Source organism: Condylura cristata, unplaced genomic scaffold, assembly GCF_000260355.1.
Source record: "Condylura cristata isolate star-nosed mole 26May11 unplaced genomic scaffold, ConCri1.0 scaffold00008, whole genome shotgun sequence".
Lineage (NCBI taxonomy): Eukaryota > Metazoa > Chordata > Mammalia > Eulipotyphla > Talpidae > Condylura > Condylura cristata.
The window spans coordinates 36,229,660-36,250,490 of record NW_004567109.1 but is presented as its reverse complement, the minus strand read 5'-3'; the positions used below and the strand labels follow the sequence as shown (position 1 = coordinate 36,250,490).

The following is a 20,831-nucleotide window of genomic DNA, read 5'->3' as shown; positions in this document are numbered from 1 at the left end:
ATCAGCAACAGTTTTAAAGACATTGAAAAAATATATTGAAACTTATATGGATCCACAAAAGGCTTCAAGTTGCAAAAACAATCCTGAGAACAAAGGAAAGAAACAGTTATAATGTTACCTGACTTGAATCTTTAAAATAGTATTAAAAACAATATGGCATTGGCAAAGAAATAGATACATAGATGAATCAAATAGACTCAAAGCCCAACTATAAACCCAGCTACACATCAGTACCTAACCTATTGACAAAGCAGTTATGACTATTCTGTGGAGTGGGAGGATGGATAGAACATGGATCGTGGATGTCAAGGGACAGATTTGGCCAAACTAGAGCCATCCCTACTGAGAGTCCCTGTTGGTATATGAAAATGTCCTCTTATTGTTTAAGCTATTTTGAAATGAACTTCTTAACAACATTTGCATCCACTAGCATTCTTTCTAAATTCTTTCTAAATTCTTTCTAATTTAAAGGGGTTACAAATTTAGCACTTACCTTCATATTTAAAATGGTAACATTTTCCAAGCAATAATACAGGGGAATTTCTACTAAAATACGTCTTTGTTTTCAACACCCAACCTAAATGGAAAAAAAAAATTAGTTTTGTAGTTACAGGGCTTCAGATTAATAGTCTACCAGTATTTCTTTAGCTTCAAATCAGCAATTCTCAAGTACAGATATGTATTTTTTGCAAGGTAACAAAATATTTGGACAATGAACTGAATATACAGGTAATAAATGCTGCTTTCAGATAAATATTTTTAGTGACATTCTATCCACTTAAATTGCATCAAAAAATTAACCTTAATTGTAATTTGTTTTCAAATAGATCAGATGTTTTATGTATAAAATTAAAAGGTATAAATTCTCTTCCAATGTCCCTGACACCAACATTTTTTCCCAAAAACAATATTACCAATTTCATGTACTTCTTTACATCTTATGAATTATTTTAATGAAAATTCTCCCAAAAGTAATATAATACAAATAAAGTACAAATAAGTTAAAAATATGTATTTTACAATAAAGACAGCACAGTATCTGGATTTGGTTGTGAGAAAGAATGGAAAATCGAATACACAAACTTTTAAGATTTGTTCATTTTACTTTAACTTCCCCTCAATTACAAAAAAACTGTTTAAAGATTTGAACAGAATTTCAGTTATCTATATTCAATAAACCATGCCTAATCTTGAAACTTTTTTTCTTATATCACACAGTTCTGTGGGTTGACTGGACTCAACTGAATAGTTTTCCTACTACTAACATCAAACTCAATAGTGAAAAACTGCATCTATTTCCCCTAAGATTAGGAAAAAACAGAGATACCTATTCTGACCCCTTGTTCAACATAGGTTTAGAAGTGCTGTTCAAAGCAATTAGGCAACAAATATATAAAAGGGACCCAAACTGGATAAGAAGTAAAATCATCACTATTTGTATATGCCATAAGGTATACATAGAAATCCAAAGGACTTCAAAAAACTACTAAAAATAATCAATGATTACAGTGAAGTGGCAGGATACAAAATCATTATACTAAAATTTATTGCATTTCTATACACATTAATTAGAACAAAGAAATTAAGAAAAGAATATCTTTTACAATCATATCTAATGTGGTAAAATATCTGAGAGTAAACTAAACAGAGGAAACAAAGGACCTATACACTAAAAACTGTAAAGCATTGTTAAAAGAAATAGCAATAGAAGACACAAAGAAATAGAAAGATACCCAGTCTTAATAAATTGGAAGAATATACATTGTGGCCATATTGTATAATTGGCCATATTACCAAAAGCATTTTACAAATTTAGTTCAATCCCTTTGAATATCCTAATGTCACTTTCAAGGAAATAGAACAAATAATTCTGAAATTTGTACAGAATCACGAAAGAACAATCAAAACAATCCTGAAAGAAGAAAAATGAAGGTATCATGCTCTCTGACTTCATACTCTACTACAACGTGGTAGTAATCAAAACAGTATAACACTAGAGCAAAAACAGACAAACAAAACAATGGAATAAAATTGAAAGCCCAGAAATAAATCACACATGTATGGACAGTTAATCTATGAAAAAGGAGCCAAGACTGTACAATGGAGAATGGAAAGTATCGACAAGAAAGGGCATTTTGAGGAGGGGCTACATAGTATGTTTGAGTTTCCAAGCAATGTTTACCATGACTTGACATTTTCTTTGGAAACTAGTCTTATCTACATTCCTTACAGAAACATTTCACTCACAAGGAAACACAAGTAATTCTGTCATTAACTTAATAAACGTGATGATACATGTCTTCTAATAGCTTTTTAGATTCATGTAATTTTAAAATCATATACTTACTATATTTCATATTGTTCCAAGCAGAAATAAATTTAGTTTTTAACTTGTCAACTTCATCTGTTCCTGTGGCCTCCATATTCAAATTTTAAGTAAAAAGCCATCACTTGGTTGCATTCATCTGAAAATTTTAGTCTTTAGTATTAACTTCAAAGAAAAAAAAAGGAAGTAATAAGTACATACTATATGGTGCCATACCTGCTAAAGTTACTTAAGTGATTAGATACAACTTGAGCTAAAATTATCAAACCAATTTCTCATTTGGCTGAACAGAATATATCCTATAACTATTTTAATTACAAAAAAAGCACCTAATTATTCACTAAGTATAATAAATAATTTAGAAACAGTTCATCTTTGGTGCTTATGAGACTATCCAATTTTTTTTTATTGTAATGAGGGAAGGTAATTTGAAATTACCTTTTCTCTCTTACTGTTTTTGTGAGTTCTTAGTTACATTTTAAGCTCTTTTCAAAACAAAACCCTACAATTCCCCCAGGTTCAAATATGCCCTGGGCATGATCCATTGCTTTCTTGTACAAATGCTTGGTTTTCATTCACCATCATTGAATCCAAGATACAAGATTTGACAAAGCAGGACTCCCTCCATAGCATTAGTCCTTTGCTCTTTTCTGAGGAGGTAGCAGAGGACGATCTAGAAAAGACACGGAAACTCTTTCTTAGAATCAGACTGTGATAAGAAGTGCCTGCATGAACATTAGTGTTTTCCCTCACCCTTCTCCAGTTTCTGAAAAGAAGGCAGAAAATAACTTCTTTGAAGACTTGAATAACAATTCCAAAAAACAAAAATATATGCTCTCAAGGCTTTGTAATTTAAATAGTCTGGGCATAATCTTCCTGGATAGGTGGGAAAGTCCATACTCTTGAGGAAGCCCATTTTATTCTTGGTAACATGCTCGGCCATAGTATGATGAGAGGTAGGAAGTGCACACATAACTCTGAGGTCACCTGGAAATATTTCCTAGGGAAGGCAATTTCCTGACTGACTTCTTGTAAGTAAGTGACACCAAATTTCCCCAAGTGCCCCTCAATCACTGTGCTGCCTGTCAGTCTTATTCTTAACCTCGACTTGTCCATATTTCAAGATGAGTTCCTAACAAATTTCAGATTTGGAAATTCTCATGTCATGTAACATTCCATTATGGTAGTACAGTGGCTTTTTTTTTCTGACAAAGACACCACTGGAAATCTTTATCAGGTGGAGTCTTGCAGTGTTCCTTTACATCAGTAAACTCACCCAGTTAGTCCTTTACAACAAAAGCCAAAGAATGTTTATCTGACATTTTCAAGCCATGACATTTCCTGACTAGTATCCTAAGGTACATTTGGTTATGTTGTTACCACCAGGGATCATGCAGGAACCACTATATTCATTTAAATCTGAGTTCATCCCCTTTCCTCTTTCCTTTTCCAAAACTATCTGCTTTGCCTGGATGGTTATGAGGAACTAATAAACCTTCCTCTTTTTCAGATTTTCTAGAACCAAAGGGATCTTTTTTCTTTGCTCTTGCTCCACCATCTTTCCAACACTGCAGCTGCTCTGACTTGAAATCTTAAAAAAATAACTATCTTCAGAATGAAGGCTTCCATTTAAACTGATTGTTTCTACTTTCATATGAAATCTAATAGCTGTTTCATTTTTTAATTAGAAACAATTCGTACATTTTCTTCCTATTTCAATACTGCAGCATTAAAAAATAGAATAGCTTACATTTACAAAGGAAAAATATTTTCTTATTTTAAAAGAAGAATGAATGTAGTTCGTAAGTGTTTGTTTTAAACTAACTAGAGGGAAATTGAGATGTGTAATATAATCTAAAAGAGGAACAAATTATAACTGAAAATCTTTAAGCTTATTTGCAATAATTCACAGACAGTTTGCTTTTCAAAAAAATAATGTTGCACAGAACATTACCCTTTTAGGGTTATAAATATCTACTCAAAAGTACTGATACATTCACTTCTCGAACAATAGGCATCCCATTTTACAATATGTATTAAAAGCTACTAATGATATGTTACAGTTGAAGCAGGAAAGCTCATGAACTGTTAAGAAGATCTGATTAATGTGACCAGAGAACAAAAAGTTAAAAAAAAAAAGGGAACAAGATGCACCATAGGGTTAGACAGGGGTCAGAATGCAAAGGGCCTTACAGACCATGTTAAGAATTTTGTTCTTTACCCTCTCAGCAACTGGTCTCAAACAGGAATGACAGAATCAGATTTGAGAGCTTATTTGACTTCAAAAGCAGTACAGAGAATAGACTAAAAGAGAGAAGAGTAGATGTTGAGAATTTACTGTTGTATGGGACCAAGGAATAGACACTAGTGTTAGGACTGAAGCAGTAGAGATGGAGAGAAAGGGAATATGAGGAAATGTGTCAAAAATTCAGTGTCTTCGTGATAAAAATACACGTGGAGTGTGAGAAAGAGGAATATATCAAAGATATACCTTGGTCGCCAATTTGTGAAATTAAATAGATGGTGCAATCACAAGAAAATTAGGAAAGGGGAAGATTAGAAGGAGATTGTTAATTTGATATATGTGGTGATGGAGATGCCTCTGAGCATGAAGAGAATTACTCATTTATTTAATTATTTCATGAATTATTTTCAGACATTGTTAAAGACAGTACTGATACAGTTTAGAACAAAGTGAGATAAATACTTGTCTTCAAGGAGCTAACACTCTTCATACATTCTAGAGAGGCCAACTGGGTAATTGTATATAGAGATCTGGAAGTCAAAAGTGAAGTATGGGCTAGAGCTGTTAATATGACAACTGCTGATGTAAAATGAGAATTAGAGCTATAAACATTTATGTCAAGAACTTGGCCTTGTTCATATTTGCACTTCCAGCTTTGAGGATGACATACAAGATCCTTCATAAAATGATATCTGCCACTTAATCAGTTCCTCTCTCGTCACTCCCTCATAATATACTGAAGCCATTTTTTTAATCTTTTCTTAATAATATAATAGTTTATTTTTACATCATTTTGTGCCTTTTTCCATCTCAGCTGTAATCCCCGTGGGCTTCTCATCACCAAATCACCTGTATGCCATCACCATAGTCCAGTTCCAGTGTACTTCCCTCCCCCCACCATTCTTGAACCCATTCCACCCCCACAAAATGTCTCTGGATATACTGAAGCCATTTTTAATATAACTTCCTAAAGGTGGCATGCTATCGGCCATGACATGCTCTGTGCCTTTACATGTACTATTTCCTTCTACCAAGAATGCCTTCCTGTTCAACCTCACTTTTTGATTTCACTAGTTCCTAAGACCAAACTTAAGTTTCACTTCTTCTGATAGCACTGTAAGATTATTTCTACCTTTCTCCAAGCCTCAAACTAGCCAGGTGTCCTCTCTTAACTTTCATAAGATCCTGGCTTCCTGTATCATAGCATTCATCACACTGTACTGCAATTACTTGCTTGTTACCTGTATCCTATTAAATGGTAATTTTTCCACATTCTTTATATTTTTTTCCTTATCACCATCCCTTATATCTCCTAGATCCTTTCTCCCATCCCTGCCTTACCTCAGCATCCTCACAGTGTATTTTGTATTTTACTTTATCCTATTATCCCTCATATAAAGGTCCCCTTTTACTCAATTTAAATTTGGGCTTTCAACAGTGAACTTCATATAATACAGACATATGTTCATTTTCAATGATGAACATCTGAAACTTATATAACACTATAATGCATTCATGTTTCAATAAAATGAATAAATACCACACACAACTGTTCATAGTAGTTGTAGCCATAATTACCAAATCTTGGACACAGCCAAGATGTCCTTTAGAGAGTAAACAGATAAATAAACTGTGGTACATCCAGACAATGGAGTATTATTCAACAATAAGAAGAAATGAACTATCAAGCCATGAAAAGATACCAAGAAAAATTCAGATGCATATTACTAAGCGAAAGAAGCCAAACTGTAAAGTCATGTACTGTATGATTCCAACTATATAACATATGGAAAAGCAAAACCTTGGAGACAGTAAAATGTCGGTCATTTCTAGGGGCTGGAGGTGGAAGGTAATGGGTGAGTAGGCAGAGGGCTTTTAGGGCAGTGAAAATTCTCTAATGGTGAATACCACCAAGAGTGGAGCAGCATCAAGAGTGAATCGTGGATTTTTGGCTAAAACCAGTATGTCAGTGTAGGTTCATCATTGTAACAAACATAGCATTATGGTGCAAGATGTTTATAGTGAGGGAAGTTGTGCATGTTGTAGGGGCAGAAAGTATATGGACATTTTATAAAATTCCCACTCCATTCTGTTTTAATCTTAAAATTGTTCTAAAAAGTAAAATGCACTAATTATTTTTTAAATACCCAGGAGATAACAGTATGAACATGTTTATGTGTGTGTGTATATATGTATGTATTTTATATGTATATACACACACATACAGGCTCTGGTATGCATAAAACCATATAGAGAAGTTCTTAATATTAGCAGTAGAAATCTCTAAGGTGAAATGTCACTTTTACCTTCTTCTTTGTAGTTCTCTTTATTTAAATTGTTTATACTGATCCACCTTTAAAATAAAATTATTCAAAAATAAACTGCTCAAATGAAAAATTTAATATACAGAATACTAATGTGCCAGGTTATGTTAAATTCTAAATAAACAACTAAAACTACTAAGAAATCTACAGAGAAGTTATATTATTACAAAATTCCTAAACAGTCTGTAAGAAAGATATAAATGCTGAGACAAAGTGACTTTTCCTTTTTTCCTTTTAAGAACTTTGTTCTTGTGATTCTTAAAGACTGATCAGATTCAGAAATTTAGTCTTGTAGAAAACTTCCTCATGTAACTCCCCAGGGCAGCTTTGGCTAAATGAAACTAATTGAAAGATAGCCCTTGTTAAGTCATATTTTTTGTTTCTCCTAAAAATAAGTGTAGTGAAGGTTTACTCCTAAACTTTATTGATATTTGAAAGAGGGAAAAGAAAAAACTAATTTTTGAGTTAATTCAGTCTATTAAGGTATTTTCTTTATATACCTTAGTATGTAAGGTATATAAGCCAAGGAAAAACAAGACAAACACATCTTTTTGTTTTAATTACAAATGAAGAAATCACATGTAAGTAGTAGTTTCACTGTAAATTATACACTACCCTCATCACAAATTTCCTTTCCAAAGCTTTTCTGATTTCTAAAAATATTTTATAACAGATTAAAGTTCATTTTTCTGTAAATTATGAAGTAAATGATGATTTACCCATTATCCTACATATTTCAACCTCCTGTGGTATAAAATACCTCGTTTGACTGCCCCCAGGATCTAGATGACATGCCAAAATTCTTGTTTATTTTTGTGGTCTGGAAAACCATCAAAATGACATACCTCACAATTTCCAAGTATGTTTTAGAAGGAATTTCTGGTTTATTTCTTAAGACATTAGAGAAATTATAGTTCTTTTTCAAGTAGATTCTCTTTACTAATGTATTCATTTCTATATTTCTATTTATTGTTTACATCCTAGCAAATCCATTTTTAATTAAACAATAACATTAAAGAGTATCTCAGTAAACTAGATTTATCTAGTAAAATAGATAAAGCTACCAGGTTTACTCCTAAACTATATTGATATTGATGTGAACAGCCGAGCAAAGATTAAGCAGATTTTTTGGAAAGCAAAATTACAACATATGAAAATCATCGATTGAGACTCAGATGTCGTTTTTAGAGTCACTTTTCTAACCATAACCACGCATTAAGACAGTCAATAAATTATAAACTGAAAAATGTAAAGGGTACTCAAACCAGTGTCCATGAAGGACAGGTGAAGGTAATCAGCCTCTCCCATCTGGCAAAAGATAGAATATTTTATCCACTGAGGATTTAAAGCCAAGTAAAAGCTCCTGACAGACAGAACTTTAGGGACTGACTCTACAATATATAACTCATTCTCATAATGATAAAAACACTGTGTATGCTTAGGCATCTTCCCCAAATGGTACTCTGCAGCACAATGAAATACAGATGTTGATTTAAAATTGTTGGTGTGTTTTTAGCTATACTTTCAAATAAAATGAACTAAAGTCTGCTGTAAGTATTTTGTCTACTATAACATTTTCTACCTACTTGATATTCAGAAACAAATATCAAATCTATCTGACCGTGAATGTTTCATAATAGGTTGGTCTGTCATCTCTGTTCTCTATTTCTCCATCTTAGTTTTTTGCTTATAGAAACATCAATCATTGTTTCCAATTCTATTTCTTCTCTTCTCTGATTCTTCATATACTTCTCTATCTTCATACACTTAATTGCAATCTAACAGTGTTTAATTTCTCTACCTAACATGCTTATCAAAAAAAAAAAGTAGAAAATATGTAGAAAGGTATTCCAAGGTATTTACTTGGAATGTGCCTCTTTGGAACGAAGTATTAGGCAAAGTAGCAAGCAGTAAGAGGTAAGGCAAAAAGGTTCAGGAAAGGAAAAGCAACATAACAAGGGCAGGATGCACATTCGGAAATTGAGTGCGGAGTAAAGAATAGGTAGCAAAAAAGTACTTTTGTGTTAAGGACACATAGCATTCTTAGAATTCCTCAAGCGTACAGTCTATAATTTAAAAGGCTAAACGAATGCACAGCTACTTTATAAAGATGGGAAAAAATTATTTAAGCGCTCTCTTAAATCTAAAAAGTCAAAACTGAAGAAGCTGATCATTGAGCAGACACTCATTTACCCTCAGACATGGCTCGTGCCAAACTTGTATAAGTAAAACCATCACTGAATGGTATATGTTCACAAATTGTGATGGCATCATCACAACTAACCCAAGTAGGATACAAAGAATGCAAATGACTTCAACCATTTACCTTAAGACTATAATAAGAATTATCTTTGATTTTATCACTAAGAAGTACATAATATTTTCTATAGGTTGATTATTTTTTTAAGATTTATTTTTTACTTATTTATGCATGCAACAACTGGAATGTAGGCAAGAGGTGTGAGTGTGAAAAGATTCACCAAAGGCAGAATGGGGTGAAGAAAAGGTGGATCTACTGAAATGCGCTACTGAGTGCAGCAGTAGGTGAGACAGGAGAGGTCTGCTGCACCGTATGGGTCAGCTCTTTGGCTGGGGATGGAACTCATGTTGGTAGTTTAATAGTGGCTGCCGATTCTTTAATGGTGCTCAGACTTTAATCCCTGCACCACCAGGGAGGCACTGATAAAATAATTTTTATTTATGTCAGAATTTTAGTAACTTTTGATGTGTCCAAGGGAACTATAAATATCTGGAGGCCTCATACTTTAAAATACAACATTGCAAGCTGCTAACTCTCTATATAAAAAGCTACATATTAAGTCAAATCATTTAATCAACAAAATTAACTTAATCTCTCCAAGAACTGAAGAATATCAGAATCTCAGAATTGAAAGGGAACTTAAAAAGCATCTGGTAAGGAGTAAATAGTAATATGAACAATAGTTCTTGACCATTTTCCCACACAGTACACTGCCATCAGTGATCTTTCCAAACCTATACTGCCTGGGATGGAAAGTAGGAGTAAAAGAAAATGCATAGGACCCTCCCTGGTGGGGCAACAGGTTAGGAAGCAGCACTGCAAGCAAGCTGCCACTTCAGTGCAAGTTGCATTCTCCCCCCAAAGGTGACCCACATGGTGTGGCAGACCTCTCCTGACCCACCCACTGCTCCCCTCAGCAGTGTACTTCTTCAATCTGCCTGTTCTGCTCCCCACTCTGTCTCTGTTGAATCCTTTCACTGCCCCTGCACCTCTGACTTGTTCCCCAGTTCTGTATGAATAAATAGACTTTTTTTAATAAAGAAAAGAAAATGCATAAATTCAAAGGATTAAGGGGGGAAAGTCACTCCTGTCTCTAGGAAAATGACCTGCCCGCTAGTTCAGACCCAGTAATTGTCAACCAGCCATATACTAACAGCTCTCTTCTACACATACTCTTCAAGTGTGTGCATTCACCCTCTGAGTAAATACTTCTAGAACAGGAGCTCAATATTTAATAAGCATTGTACTGAGTTAGAAATACAGCTGCAAATTTAAGGGCTTAATATTATTTTATACTTTTTATTCTCTACTAAAATAACTGTTTTTAGAATATCCATATAATTACATGATACCACTACTTATAAACTACCCCTGCCTGAAAGATATTGCAACCAAAAGTCTTTGCCTTTATAATTTCCACTAACAGGTGGTATTGGTTGTGTCCTCTGAAACGAATCCCTTTTCCATTTGACAGTTCATCAGATATTTAAACACACACCTGCCAGACAAATAAAGACTTTCCACTCCCTCACTTCTTCCACATTAAATATTTCTGATTCCTTCAACTAGTCGGAAAATGTTATATGAGTGATAATAAGGGCTTCAGTCAAAGCACTTGTAAGGAGATTAAAAAAAAATAAGGCTATAGCAGCAACAAACTGATAGGGCAGAATTAGCAACATCATACAGATATAATAATACTTATATGGCCACACACAGAAGAGAAAGTAAAGTGACTTAGGTTTCCATCTGATGTCTAGGAGGAAAATGATGCCTTTAGCAGAAAGGTTACTCAGAGAAGGCTGCTAAGAGGAAGATGAAGAATTCACTTTGAGACATAGTGACTTGTCGTTTGTAGCAAATAAATATGGATAAATCTGGCCAAAATCCATTTCATTAGTTACCTTTGCCAAGAAAAAGGTACATTCATATTACTGACTAGTAATTACATGTCATTTAAACACACAGTTTCACATGTATTCATTCATCCAGTATTTGAGTGGCTACTTCTTAAGGCACTGTGAGGTACAATGAGCCTAGAAACCCAGTTCCTGTACTCATTAACATTATACTCTAATAAGTGCACTGGACTGTGGTGATGGCACATGGGTGAACTGGTGATGGAGGCCTATGGGGATTACAACTGAGCTGGAAAAATGCACAAAATGAAGAATGATGTAAAACAAATGTTTATGGTGTAAAAAATATTAAAAAATAAAATAAAACTAAGAGAAAAAAATAGATCACAGTTCCCTTCTCCCTCCCCTCCCAACCATCTGACTTCTTCCTCAGTAACACCTGGGCCTTCACTTTCCCTGCGCTGCCCTTCCCTGCACCGCTCCACTCTACTCTCACATGACATGGTTTGAACAACCTCCTAACCACTGCTAAGCCCAACATTTTAAATAAAGCAAGTTGGCCCACCATCCATGGTCACAGCACATACACTGGGGGGTGAGAGCCCCTGGGCAACATGCCTGGGCCACAGGCACCTGACAAGAGGCCTGCGACACAGGTGCCTATTCTCAGGCAGTTCCTGGTCAACCATAATTGTCCTCAACATTAATTCTATTTCTCAGCATTCTTTTAGCTCAACTAGCTCATATCAGATGCCCACTAAGTGCCAAGACACCAGCCCTACCAAAAAAAAAAAAGTTACACTCTAATAATACCTTTATAACTAACCATAGTTTTATCTCACAATAGAAATATAGTATTAAAATTATTAAGAGAAATATTTTTCCGTTTCCCATAAGAAAGTTTATGCATCCAGATACCACAGTTACACAGTCACAAGTGGTATTCTTTAAATACAAAGAACAAGAACATAAGTATAACGTAAATCTTTCCATTGTTGATGTAAATACAGGAAAACACTAACCACATTTTATTAAAATGAGTTAAAGTACTCTCAACAATTATTTCTATTGTTAAGATTAATGCTTGAATTGTTATCATGAATCAAAAGGAGGACACTGTTTAAAACATTCACAAACAATTGTTTTGGCACAGAAATGGAACTGTTTGATATTTTTGTCATCATTTCTAATTTTAGATAATATAACATTTTGAAAACAGAGTTACAGCTTTAAAGTTTTAAAAAGATAAAAGCTGCATATTTCCTATTTGATATAACTGCTCTAGTTTCTTATAACTATAAATTATGATAAAACTTTATACTATTACATCTACTTCATAGCTTTACAGGTATTGTACAGCGTCTAATAAAAAGTAGCTTAGTAGGAACCATTATATTATTTTTTCAAAAGTAGCTTAGTAGGAACTTAACTGTATTTTATACTGATTACAAAAATATCCCAGTAACTCTGGACACCTACCTTGACTTTACATCTTTAGTGGGATATATTTGAAGGACATGAAATAGCAAATAAGTCATTTCTAGTATATCTGTTGTCAGACAGGGAATATCAACACAGTAATTTCAAAACTATTGTATGTGTGTTACTAGACAGATTAGATGAGTAAAAGTAATTTCTACCACATATGATGTGGTTGAAAATCAGAATTCTCCATGCTGTCAGGAGATAAAAATTTGAATTGAAAGTAGCATATGAATCCATGATTTTTTAAAAAAAAAAAGTATGTGTGTGTCCATTTAAAGAGACTAAGATATTGTATTAATAATATTCATATTCAATAGCCAATCCTGGTTTCTAAGTACTATTTCCAGTGAAAATAAACCAGGACTCACTGGTAATCCAATGGCTCACTCTAGATCTTATATAGAGAATATGCAAAGTAAGTCTGGAACATTTTACTATACAAGAAAGTAAGGATGTGCCCAAATACCAATGTGGACATATAGAAAGCTTGAAGAGATGGACCAAAGCTGTGATAATTTAATTACCAAAAGAATAATGGTCACAGATAATAACACACCAGATTTTTTTTTTTTAAGCATCTTTGGGTACAAAGTGATAATAAAATAAAAGGAGAGGGGAAGAATTATTCAATTCTTCTTTAGAGAGATAGCTAACAGAAATATCCAGAAGACTTTAGAGAATTGGAAAGCCACTATTTAGCAACCATCAATAAAATGATTCATTTACACAGCCATCATCAATGTGTCCAAAAACCACTAATAAAAAAAAAGTAAGAAAACAGGACATCCAGTGACTTCAAGATATTACTCCTCCAGATTAAGTACAAAAAATAAAGCTACTTTTCAGAATACAGAAATCTGGCTAACCTAAGTGATTGATATTATCAGTAATGGGATACCCTATTATTGTATCACTCCTGGTATGATGAAATAAGTTTAGTCTCCTGTGTAATAGTCTTGAAAACACTATTTACCTGAAACTAACTATAAGGAAACAATCAAATAAAATTCTTTTGTGAAACAATCTACAAAACAATTGGCCTGGACTTAAAAAAACAAAGGGAAAAAAAGAGAAGAAGAGAGGGCGGGAAGGAGGAAGGGAGAGAGGGAGGGAGGGGAATGAGGCAGGAGGAAAGAAAGAAAAAAAGAAAAGGACTACTGTAAATAAAAGAAAGCATAACTAAAAGCACATAAAAGTTCAGAGAAATTTGACTAAAAATAAAGTAATTACAAATCAATCTACAATTAATTTCCTATTATTGCTACTCTGAGGAGAATTATATGAAAAATAACATGTGCTGACTTATCTAGAATATAGTAAATAAGCAAAATTAATTCATTTGATATGATTTGGATTTCTCCAAGTGTGATACCAAATTTTTCTCCAGATGAGATTTATTAATTATAAGTAAATATAAAATTACAATGTTGTCACAAAAATTCAGATGCTCAGATCCATATCATTATAATAACAGCAAATTCATACTCTGTCAGAAATTTTGTTAACATAAGCACATATTGGATCTCATTTAATCCTCACAATTTTATAAGGCACTGGTATTACCCACATTTATAGACACAAAAATTAAAAATGGTTTTTAAGTCCTACAAATAAATAGCAAATACACCCTGAATCCAGGCAGTCTGATCAAAGCCCATGCCCCTTACGCTAAGTCTACATGCAGTTACTGTTTACTATGAAATGTATAATTTAAACAATAAATTGGTTGTATTGAGTCACCTCTATCAAAAGTTACACAGAGATATTTCAGATAAATCAAAAGTATGACTTTTTTGCTAGCACATTTTTCATATATATATATATATATATATCAAGTGAATGAAATACCCAATTTGCTTCCAAAACTTAAGTGAAAATAAAGATTATATATAACTATGTTATAATTTAGAAACGTGGCTGAGAATGTTATATAAAAAATACTGAATAAATCTGAACATATTTCCAAATGTTTTTATCTTAGACCAGCATCCCTGCTCACTAAAGAGCTTCCTCTCCCTCATTCCTCAGACCCAATCTATCACTCAGTTTCACTTCCTAAACACCGCTAAAATCCACCCACTTCTATTTTCACTACCATCTTGTCTAAAATATTATCATCTCTAATTTGATCTTTTACATCCATACTTTTATCCCCTTTGTAATCAGTTTTTCCTCTTTGTAACATCAAGGTCCTTTTTTATAGCACTAAAAATAGCTGCAACTTTAAATTTCTTTGATAGACTATTTGATTTACGTCTGCTTCCCCTGTTATTCAGTAGTTCCATGAGGGTAGAAACCATATATATTCACCACTATACTTGTGACCTTAAAGAGTGTCCAGTTAATAAATAAATGCTAAGTGACTGAATGCATGTCAAAGGTTAAAAACTTATTAATAGTACAAAACAAAGTGGTTATAATGCTAACAATCATAGAAAGTACCCTGTTTCATCATTTCTAAATCACACATATTGATATTTTAACTCTGAAATTGAATATAGCTTACATCAACAATCTTTGTCTAACTGGTATTTTTTTCATAGTACTTCATAAGATATTGATCCATATTGCAATTTAATGAAATAGGCAAATCTACATACCTTCTAGTCCACTACATTCAAACCTGGTCATCTACCCGCCCCCCTTTGGTCACCACTCTACTCCCAAGTTCAATTATTAAAAGAGCCCACTGGTTCTTCACTAACAACTGACAAATACACTTCATTCCTCCATTACCACTATGGTTACAGTTATCTACTCAACTCCTCCTTGCCTCCAATCTGAGGTCTTGACATAGCATCATTCATTTAAATATTGGCTTCAAATTCAACCAACACTGTATACCTACTATATGCAAGAAAGTGAATATATAAAGCAATCGAGTCACTACCTATAATCAATTATCTACCTGCTGTTTCCTTTCTCTGAACAGTAGAAGTTTTCAATAAATTCCTACTGAATGAATAAAATCTCAGGAAAAATATAAAATATTTCAGTAATGTCTAACCTTTTATTGTTTATCTATGATAAATGTAAAGAATTCCATGAGTGAATTAATTCTGTTTCATCATGCATTTAGCCCCAAACCTTAAGTATGACTGAAACCATTTCAGATTAATTAGGAGTAATCCCCACGTAGCTATTATTTTACTGACATATATAGGTTATATTTGATTGCTAATTTTACTGTAGACTCTCTATAGCGCAACAATCAGAATAGAAACTGCAAGCTTACTTAAGTTACAAGGTCTCCAAGAATCTGTAAACACAAAATTTCTGTCTATGAAACATCAGTGAGTACTATAGAATGCTGTTGTTACCAGATCTATCTAAGTACATAGAAGTGCCTCCAAAACAATTAAAACAAAATTTTCAATATTTACATTCCAGTCTACATAAAAGAACACCTGTTAAATGGTTTTCAAACTCTTTTTAATAAACTGTACAACCTCTTGTATTGCCTACTCTTGCCAAAATCAGTTGCCAAAATTTTACAGCAAATGAACTGGTAATTAATTCAACATAGCACTAGATTATTGGATTAATTAGAAATTCTTCTTTGTTACTTTGCAAATTGGAACATACATAGATTTCACATTTCAAAGCCTTTCCAATCTCTGGTAACTTCAACAACTCACAATTAGAAATCACAAGCTAACAAGGAAGAAAGAGGATTTCCTGTGTCTATCTACTATGAACTAACAAAGTCATTGCAAAATTTTCACTAAGGACATATGATCTGAGTAGGAATAAAAGGGAGGAAATACAACTTAAGTAAATGGAATACAAAGAACTGTAGGGCGAGGTATTCTCTACCTGTAAGATAGCATACATAGGCACTACAAAACATAAATGTAAACCAGAGAAATCTTAATAGAAACTCAATATTCAGACACGCTGAAGACTGAGATCTCTCGTAGTCAGTCATTATATTTAATGACATATTCAAACCTCCAACCTAATATACTCTTAGATATGGATGGAGATGGAGGAGTTGAGGGTAAGCGAAAACCGAATAAAGTCATCGCACAATGTTAATGTCTGGAAAGATAAGCATTTAGATATTCAGCCAAGTGCCTTAAGATCTAAAGTAGTAACACAGACCAAAAAGAAGGAATGGGGTTAGGAATGAGAAGATTCAGATCTCAGGGATCCTACTTGGGGACGGTGGGGGATACGGGGGCGGGGGGAAGCCTTATTCTTTCTAACGGAGAGAAATAGGGAAAGAATTAAACAGATGTGATAGCTTAGGGAACGTCTCTGAACCACCTAAGAAAAGCCAAAAGAAGAGAAACAGCTGCCCGCAGGAAGGCTTACGGTTTATCATCTCTGGAGCCCAGGACCGGGCGAAGAGTCAAAAGTCAAATGACACTAGGAAGGCGAGAAAAGGGAGGCGCTAAAACCCTCACAGAGTCCAAAGAGCTGACCATACGGTCTCGTCTAAGGGCAGGAACCCCCAGAAACAAGATCATTTGGGGATCAGAGACACTAAGCCTCAACCTTCTCTTGACTCCGCTAGCATCCAGTTGACCCTTCCCCGAAACAGAACTGGAGTAGTTTAAACGATGTGCAGGAGCCACCAACCCGGGAAATGATCCAGCTCTAGCAGCAACCGCCACAAAAGCAGCCCGCACACACAGACACTCCAACCTCAGCGCCGCAGCCACAGGCACTGAGAACTCCCGGCCACCGTAATAAGAGGAATGACAACCCCGTGAAACTCACTAAATCAGTACTTCCGGGGCACTCAAGACTCGTTTGGCTGTAACCATTGTATCCCTTACAGGCGCCCGCCTACTCCGGTTACTTCATCCATCCCTTTTTCTGAGCCGTTCGCCATCCCAAACGGTTAACTCGCTAATACTCGAGCGCGGAGCCAAGGTAAAATCCATCTATAAAGGGGTGTCTCCGTTAGACAAACCGCTTTATGCCTACCGTGACTTCCTGTTGTGTATGAAACTTCAACTCCCAGCATGCTATTAAACACTCCCTCTTCTCAAGCTCAGAAACTACAAGATCCAGCATGCAATGCCCCCTCCTTTTAGCTAGCACACACAGCTCCAGTTGGGATTTCAGAAGACTCTAATACCTTTATAGTGATAATACACCTTCCTACCAAGCTCCACTTTGGTTAAAATACTAGTATTCCCTTCTATCCTGTTGTCAAGGTTACTCCAAATTAAGCTGTACTTAGGACTACAGAAGATAAATACTTAGAAAATACCAAGTAGTGTGTTTTTTCATTTTCCACATTCAGATTATTTTCAAGGATTGAAACACAAGACAGTACGCAAACTTTTTTTTTTTATGAATCGAAATGTGTGTCCTTACTTCTACAGGGTGTTGAGAGAAATACTAAATGACAGCACAATGTAACCCTGTACTATTTTCTAGCACTGCAAAATTGCTTTGGAACAAAGATTGCCAGAAATGCTCCTGGATTGAATGGAAAATTTTCATAAAAGCTTAAAGTGAAAAATTAGCAGTCTGTACTACAGAACTTTGAAACCACATGGAGAAGGAAAGCTTTCAGAATGCAGAGTTAAAAAAAAAGTTCACAATTAAACTTGACACTGTGGATGTTCATTTCAGGACTTGGGATTACAAGAATTAACAGTTCATTTTTGATGCTGTGACTTACTAGGTTATGAGAAACAAAACTTGGATTCTGAAAGAAACTGTGTGGTATCTATGCAAAATAAAATTGTGTGTACACCACAAACACTGGTTTTCTGTGAATTTACAGTAAACAATTTTTAATTGACTAGTAAAACAGAGTAGAATGTTTTTCATTTTTCACAACTCCACATAGACATCATCAAGGGAGATTATGTACTGCAATACAGACATGGCATCAGCTACCATACAAGCTGCTTTCCAACTACAGTGTGCTAAATTATGCAGCACCAGCAAGTAAATATTTAAAATCTATGATCATGGATACGATCTGCTGTTTTCCATACTCATGCAGCAGAACAATATGAACACAGTGAGAGAAAACATTTACATTGGAATTATTTAGAGTTAATGATAATTCTGTTATCTGCTGTTCATATGTGTTAGTAGTAAATAAATACATAATCCTACATCCACTTACTAGGAATGTTATTAAAGAAGCTTTTAAAATATACTAAATATTTCTAAAGCAGTTTCAATGACCAGTTGTGGAAATGAATATGAAAGATAGCTAACTAGTATGTAATTTATGTAGTAAACTTTAGATTTTTTAAAACGTTTCTTGCCCTACTTTACTCAACAGTCCTCTCCTCTAAATGTGTGTTTGATTTTTCTATTTTGCCAACTGCTAAAACACAGGAGGTAAAAATGGAAAAGTTGTTCATTTCAGTTCCATAAATATATGATGCAAGCTGCTATGGGCAGAGCAATCCGACTTGGCACTGTCTATCTATGAAGCACAGGTAGTTTTGAAAATTAGGAAATATTAAAACACAAATGAAATGAAGATATGAAAGAGTTTTAAAAATGAAAAACAAAGTAAAATATCTGTAACATCAGCTCTAAAAAAGAATCACATACTTTTGGTTAATTGGAACTCTATTATAGGAAGTAAACCTTCTAAAAGGCAGGAGTTCTCCTCAAAATCTCTATCCCTCTGTGTTCTATCCAAAGAATACTTTATATAGAATAAATGTCTCTTCATACTCTTTGTGGGAGTCGACAGTGATGATAGAGACCCTAAACTCCTTTCTGGTACTATGTAGATTTAACATAAGCTATTCTAAAATCTAAGCATTTTTTATTAACATTTCAGATTTCATGTAAAATGGTTATTAAAAACAGAATATTCAATTAATCAGAATGCAATATTCAAAAATTATTTAAGACAACAATTGTGTGTATACAGACATATTGTTATAGGGCACCTCAATTCAGAGAGAGGCACTCCTGAAGTCCCAAAACCTGCCTGCTCTAAGTGGGTTCTGCCATCCGCCGCAACAAGACAAAACATATAAAGCTTTAATGAAAAGTGACTTTAATACAGTGAATATACAATACGGAGCACAAAGAAAGTAACTTCTAAATCAAACACCTGAAGTTAACCATCCCCTCGTGGGCAAAAGTCAATCCAAAAGGGATTGGCCCAAAGCAAGGCCTGAAAGCCTGCCACAAGACTAAAGCACCTTCTGGCCGGGACCCATGGAAAAGGGTCAGAAATGGCCAGACAAGTCTGGGAGGAAAAGAGCAAAATCAAAATCAATATAAACACTGCCATAGTCACCTTCCTACAGGTATCTCACCCACGTCTGCCTTAACCAGTCCAGGGTCAGGAAACAAGCCCGGTTTCTTCATCACATGTTTGCTGCTCCATGTGGCTTCCTTAGGTCTCCTTCTCCATCTGTCTTCCTTCTCTCTTCTTCTCTCTCCTTTTTCTCTGCTCAGTTCCACCCTCCTTCTGGGTGGGGCAGGGAACCTGTAACTTCCCTTCTCCTAGGGACCACCCAGTTACAATATAATAATGTTTATTGTAAATGTAAAGCCCTTTCTTAAATGTCATCATATACTGGGCATACACTTTGAAAACATACCCACCATTCCAGTAATGTTAACTGTATTACACCTTAAATTTCTGTTAGTAAATTTTAATTTTTCATTTCTTTTAAGTACACTTCATATCCCAGTCCCAAGGAAGGTTAAAGTTCTGTTAAATAAGCAAAAATCATGCCATAAATGCCTCATTTGAAAAATGTTTTGAGATAATTGAACTCAACGCTCATGAGACAAATACCTAATAGATCACTAAAGATTATAAATCACTAAAGATTAAAAAATTGTTCTTGGTGAAACCTTTCCACCTTTCCAAGTGACCTTATTTTATACCCTTTTCTCATCTGCAGTCTCTCTTATCTCTCCTATCAATTATGTCTTTTATTTCAGTCTGCAAACGTGCAGAATCTCAACAATGTTAAAAGCAACTTCAGTGAATTCAAATTCCCTCCTAAATTCAATATCATTCCATCCTCCTTTTCTTTTCATTATCACACTTAAGCAAGTGCTACTAAGTAAACCTTAACCTTGAAGTATAGCACAGGACCTACTCACAACTATGATTTTTCAACACCCATAGCACTGCACTAAATCCTGGGAATATGAAAAGAATTTGGATAAAAACTTAGAGCCCAATAATAAAACTTAAAGCCTTTACGACATTAGTAAGGGCAAGCTATGGAGAGAACAAGAGGAGTCAGCTACTCTCACACTGAAAGATTCTTCAGGACAAATTCCTGAGATAAGTTGAACAACAAAAATAAGAATTAACTAGCTGCAGGTGGTGCAGAGGTTAAAGACACAGCGCTATCAAGCTATAGCCAGC

The 20,831-nt window shown here is 34.5% G+C and overlaps 1 protein-coding gene across 5 annotated transcripts in view; it reads right to left on the bottom strand.

The window, feature by feature from the left end:
* The window catches only part of ATG4C (autophagy related 4C, cysteine peptidase), a 54,449-nt gene extending 37,075 nt beyond the window's left edge, over window positions 1-17,374 (bottom strand). The window contains exons 1-4 of one of the 5 annotated variants that reach the window (XM_012721991.1): window positions 17,225-17,374; window positions 2,765-2,999; window positions 2,348-2,491; window positions 494-577 (exon numbers count right to left, since the gene is read on the bottom strand). In XM_012721991.1, the coding sequence (XP_012577445.1) occupies window positions 494-577; window positions 2,348-2,423 (160 nt within the window). In that variant the 5' untranslated portion in view covers window positions 2,424-2,491; window positions 2,765-2,999; window positions 17,225-17,374. Of the gene's footprint in view, window positions 1-493; window positions 578-2,347; window positions 2,492-2,764; window positions 3,000-17,083; window positions 17,201-17,224 lie in introns of those variants that run through there. The other 4 variants (XM_012721989.1, XM_012721992.1, XM_004679071.1 and 1 more) reach the window with 4 other exon arrangements.
* Window positions 17,375-20,831: the final 3,457 nt, after the last annotated feature.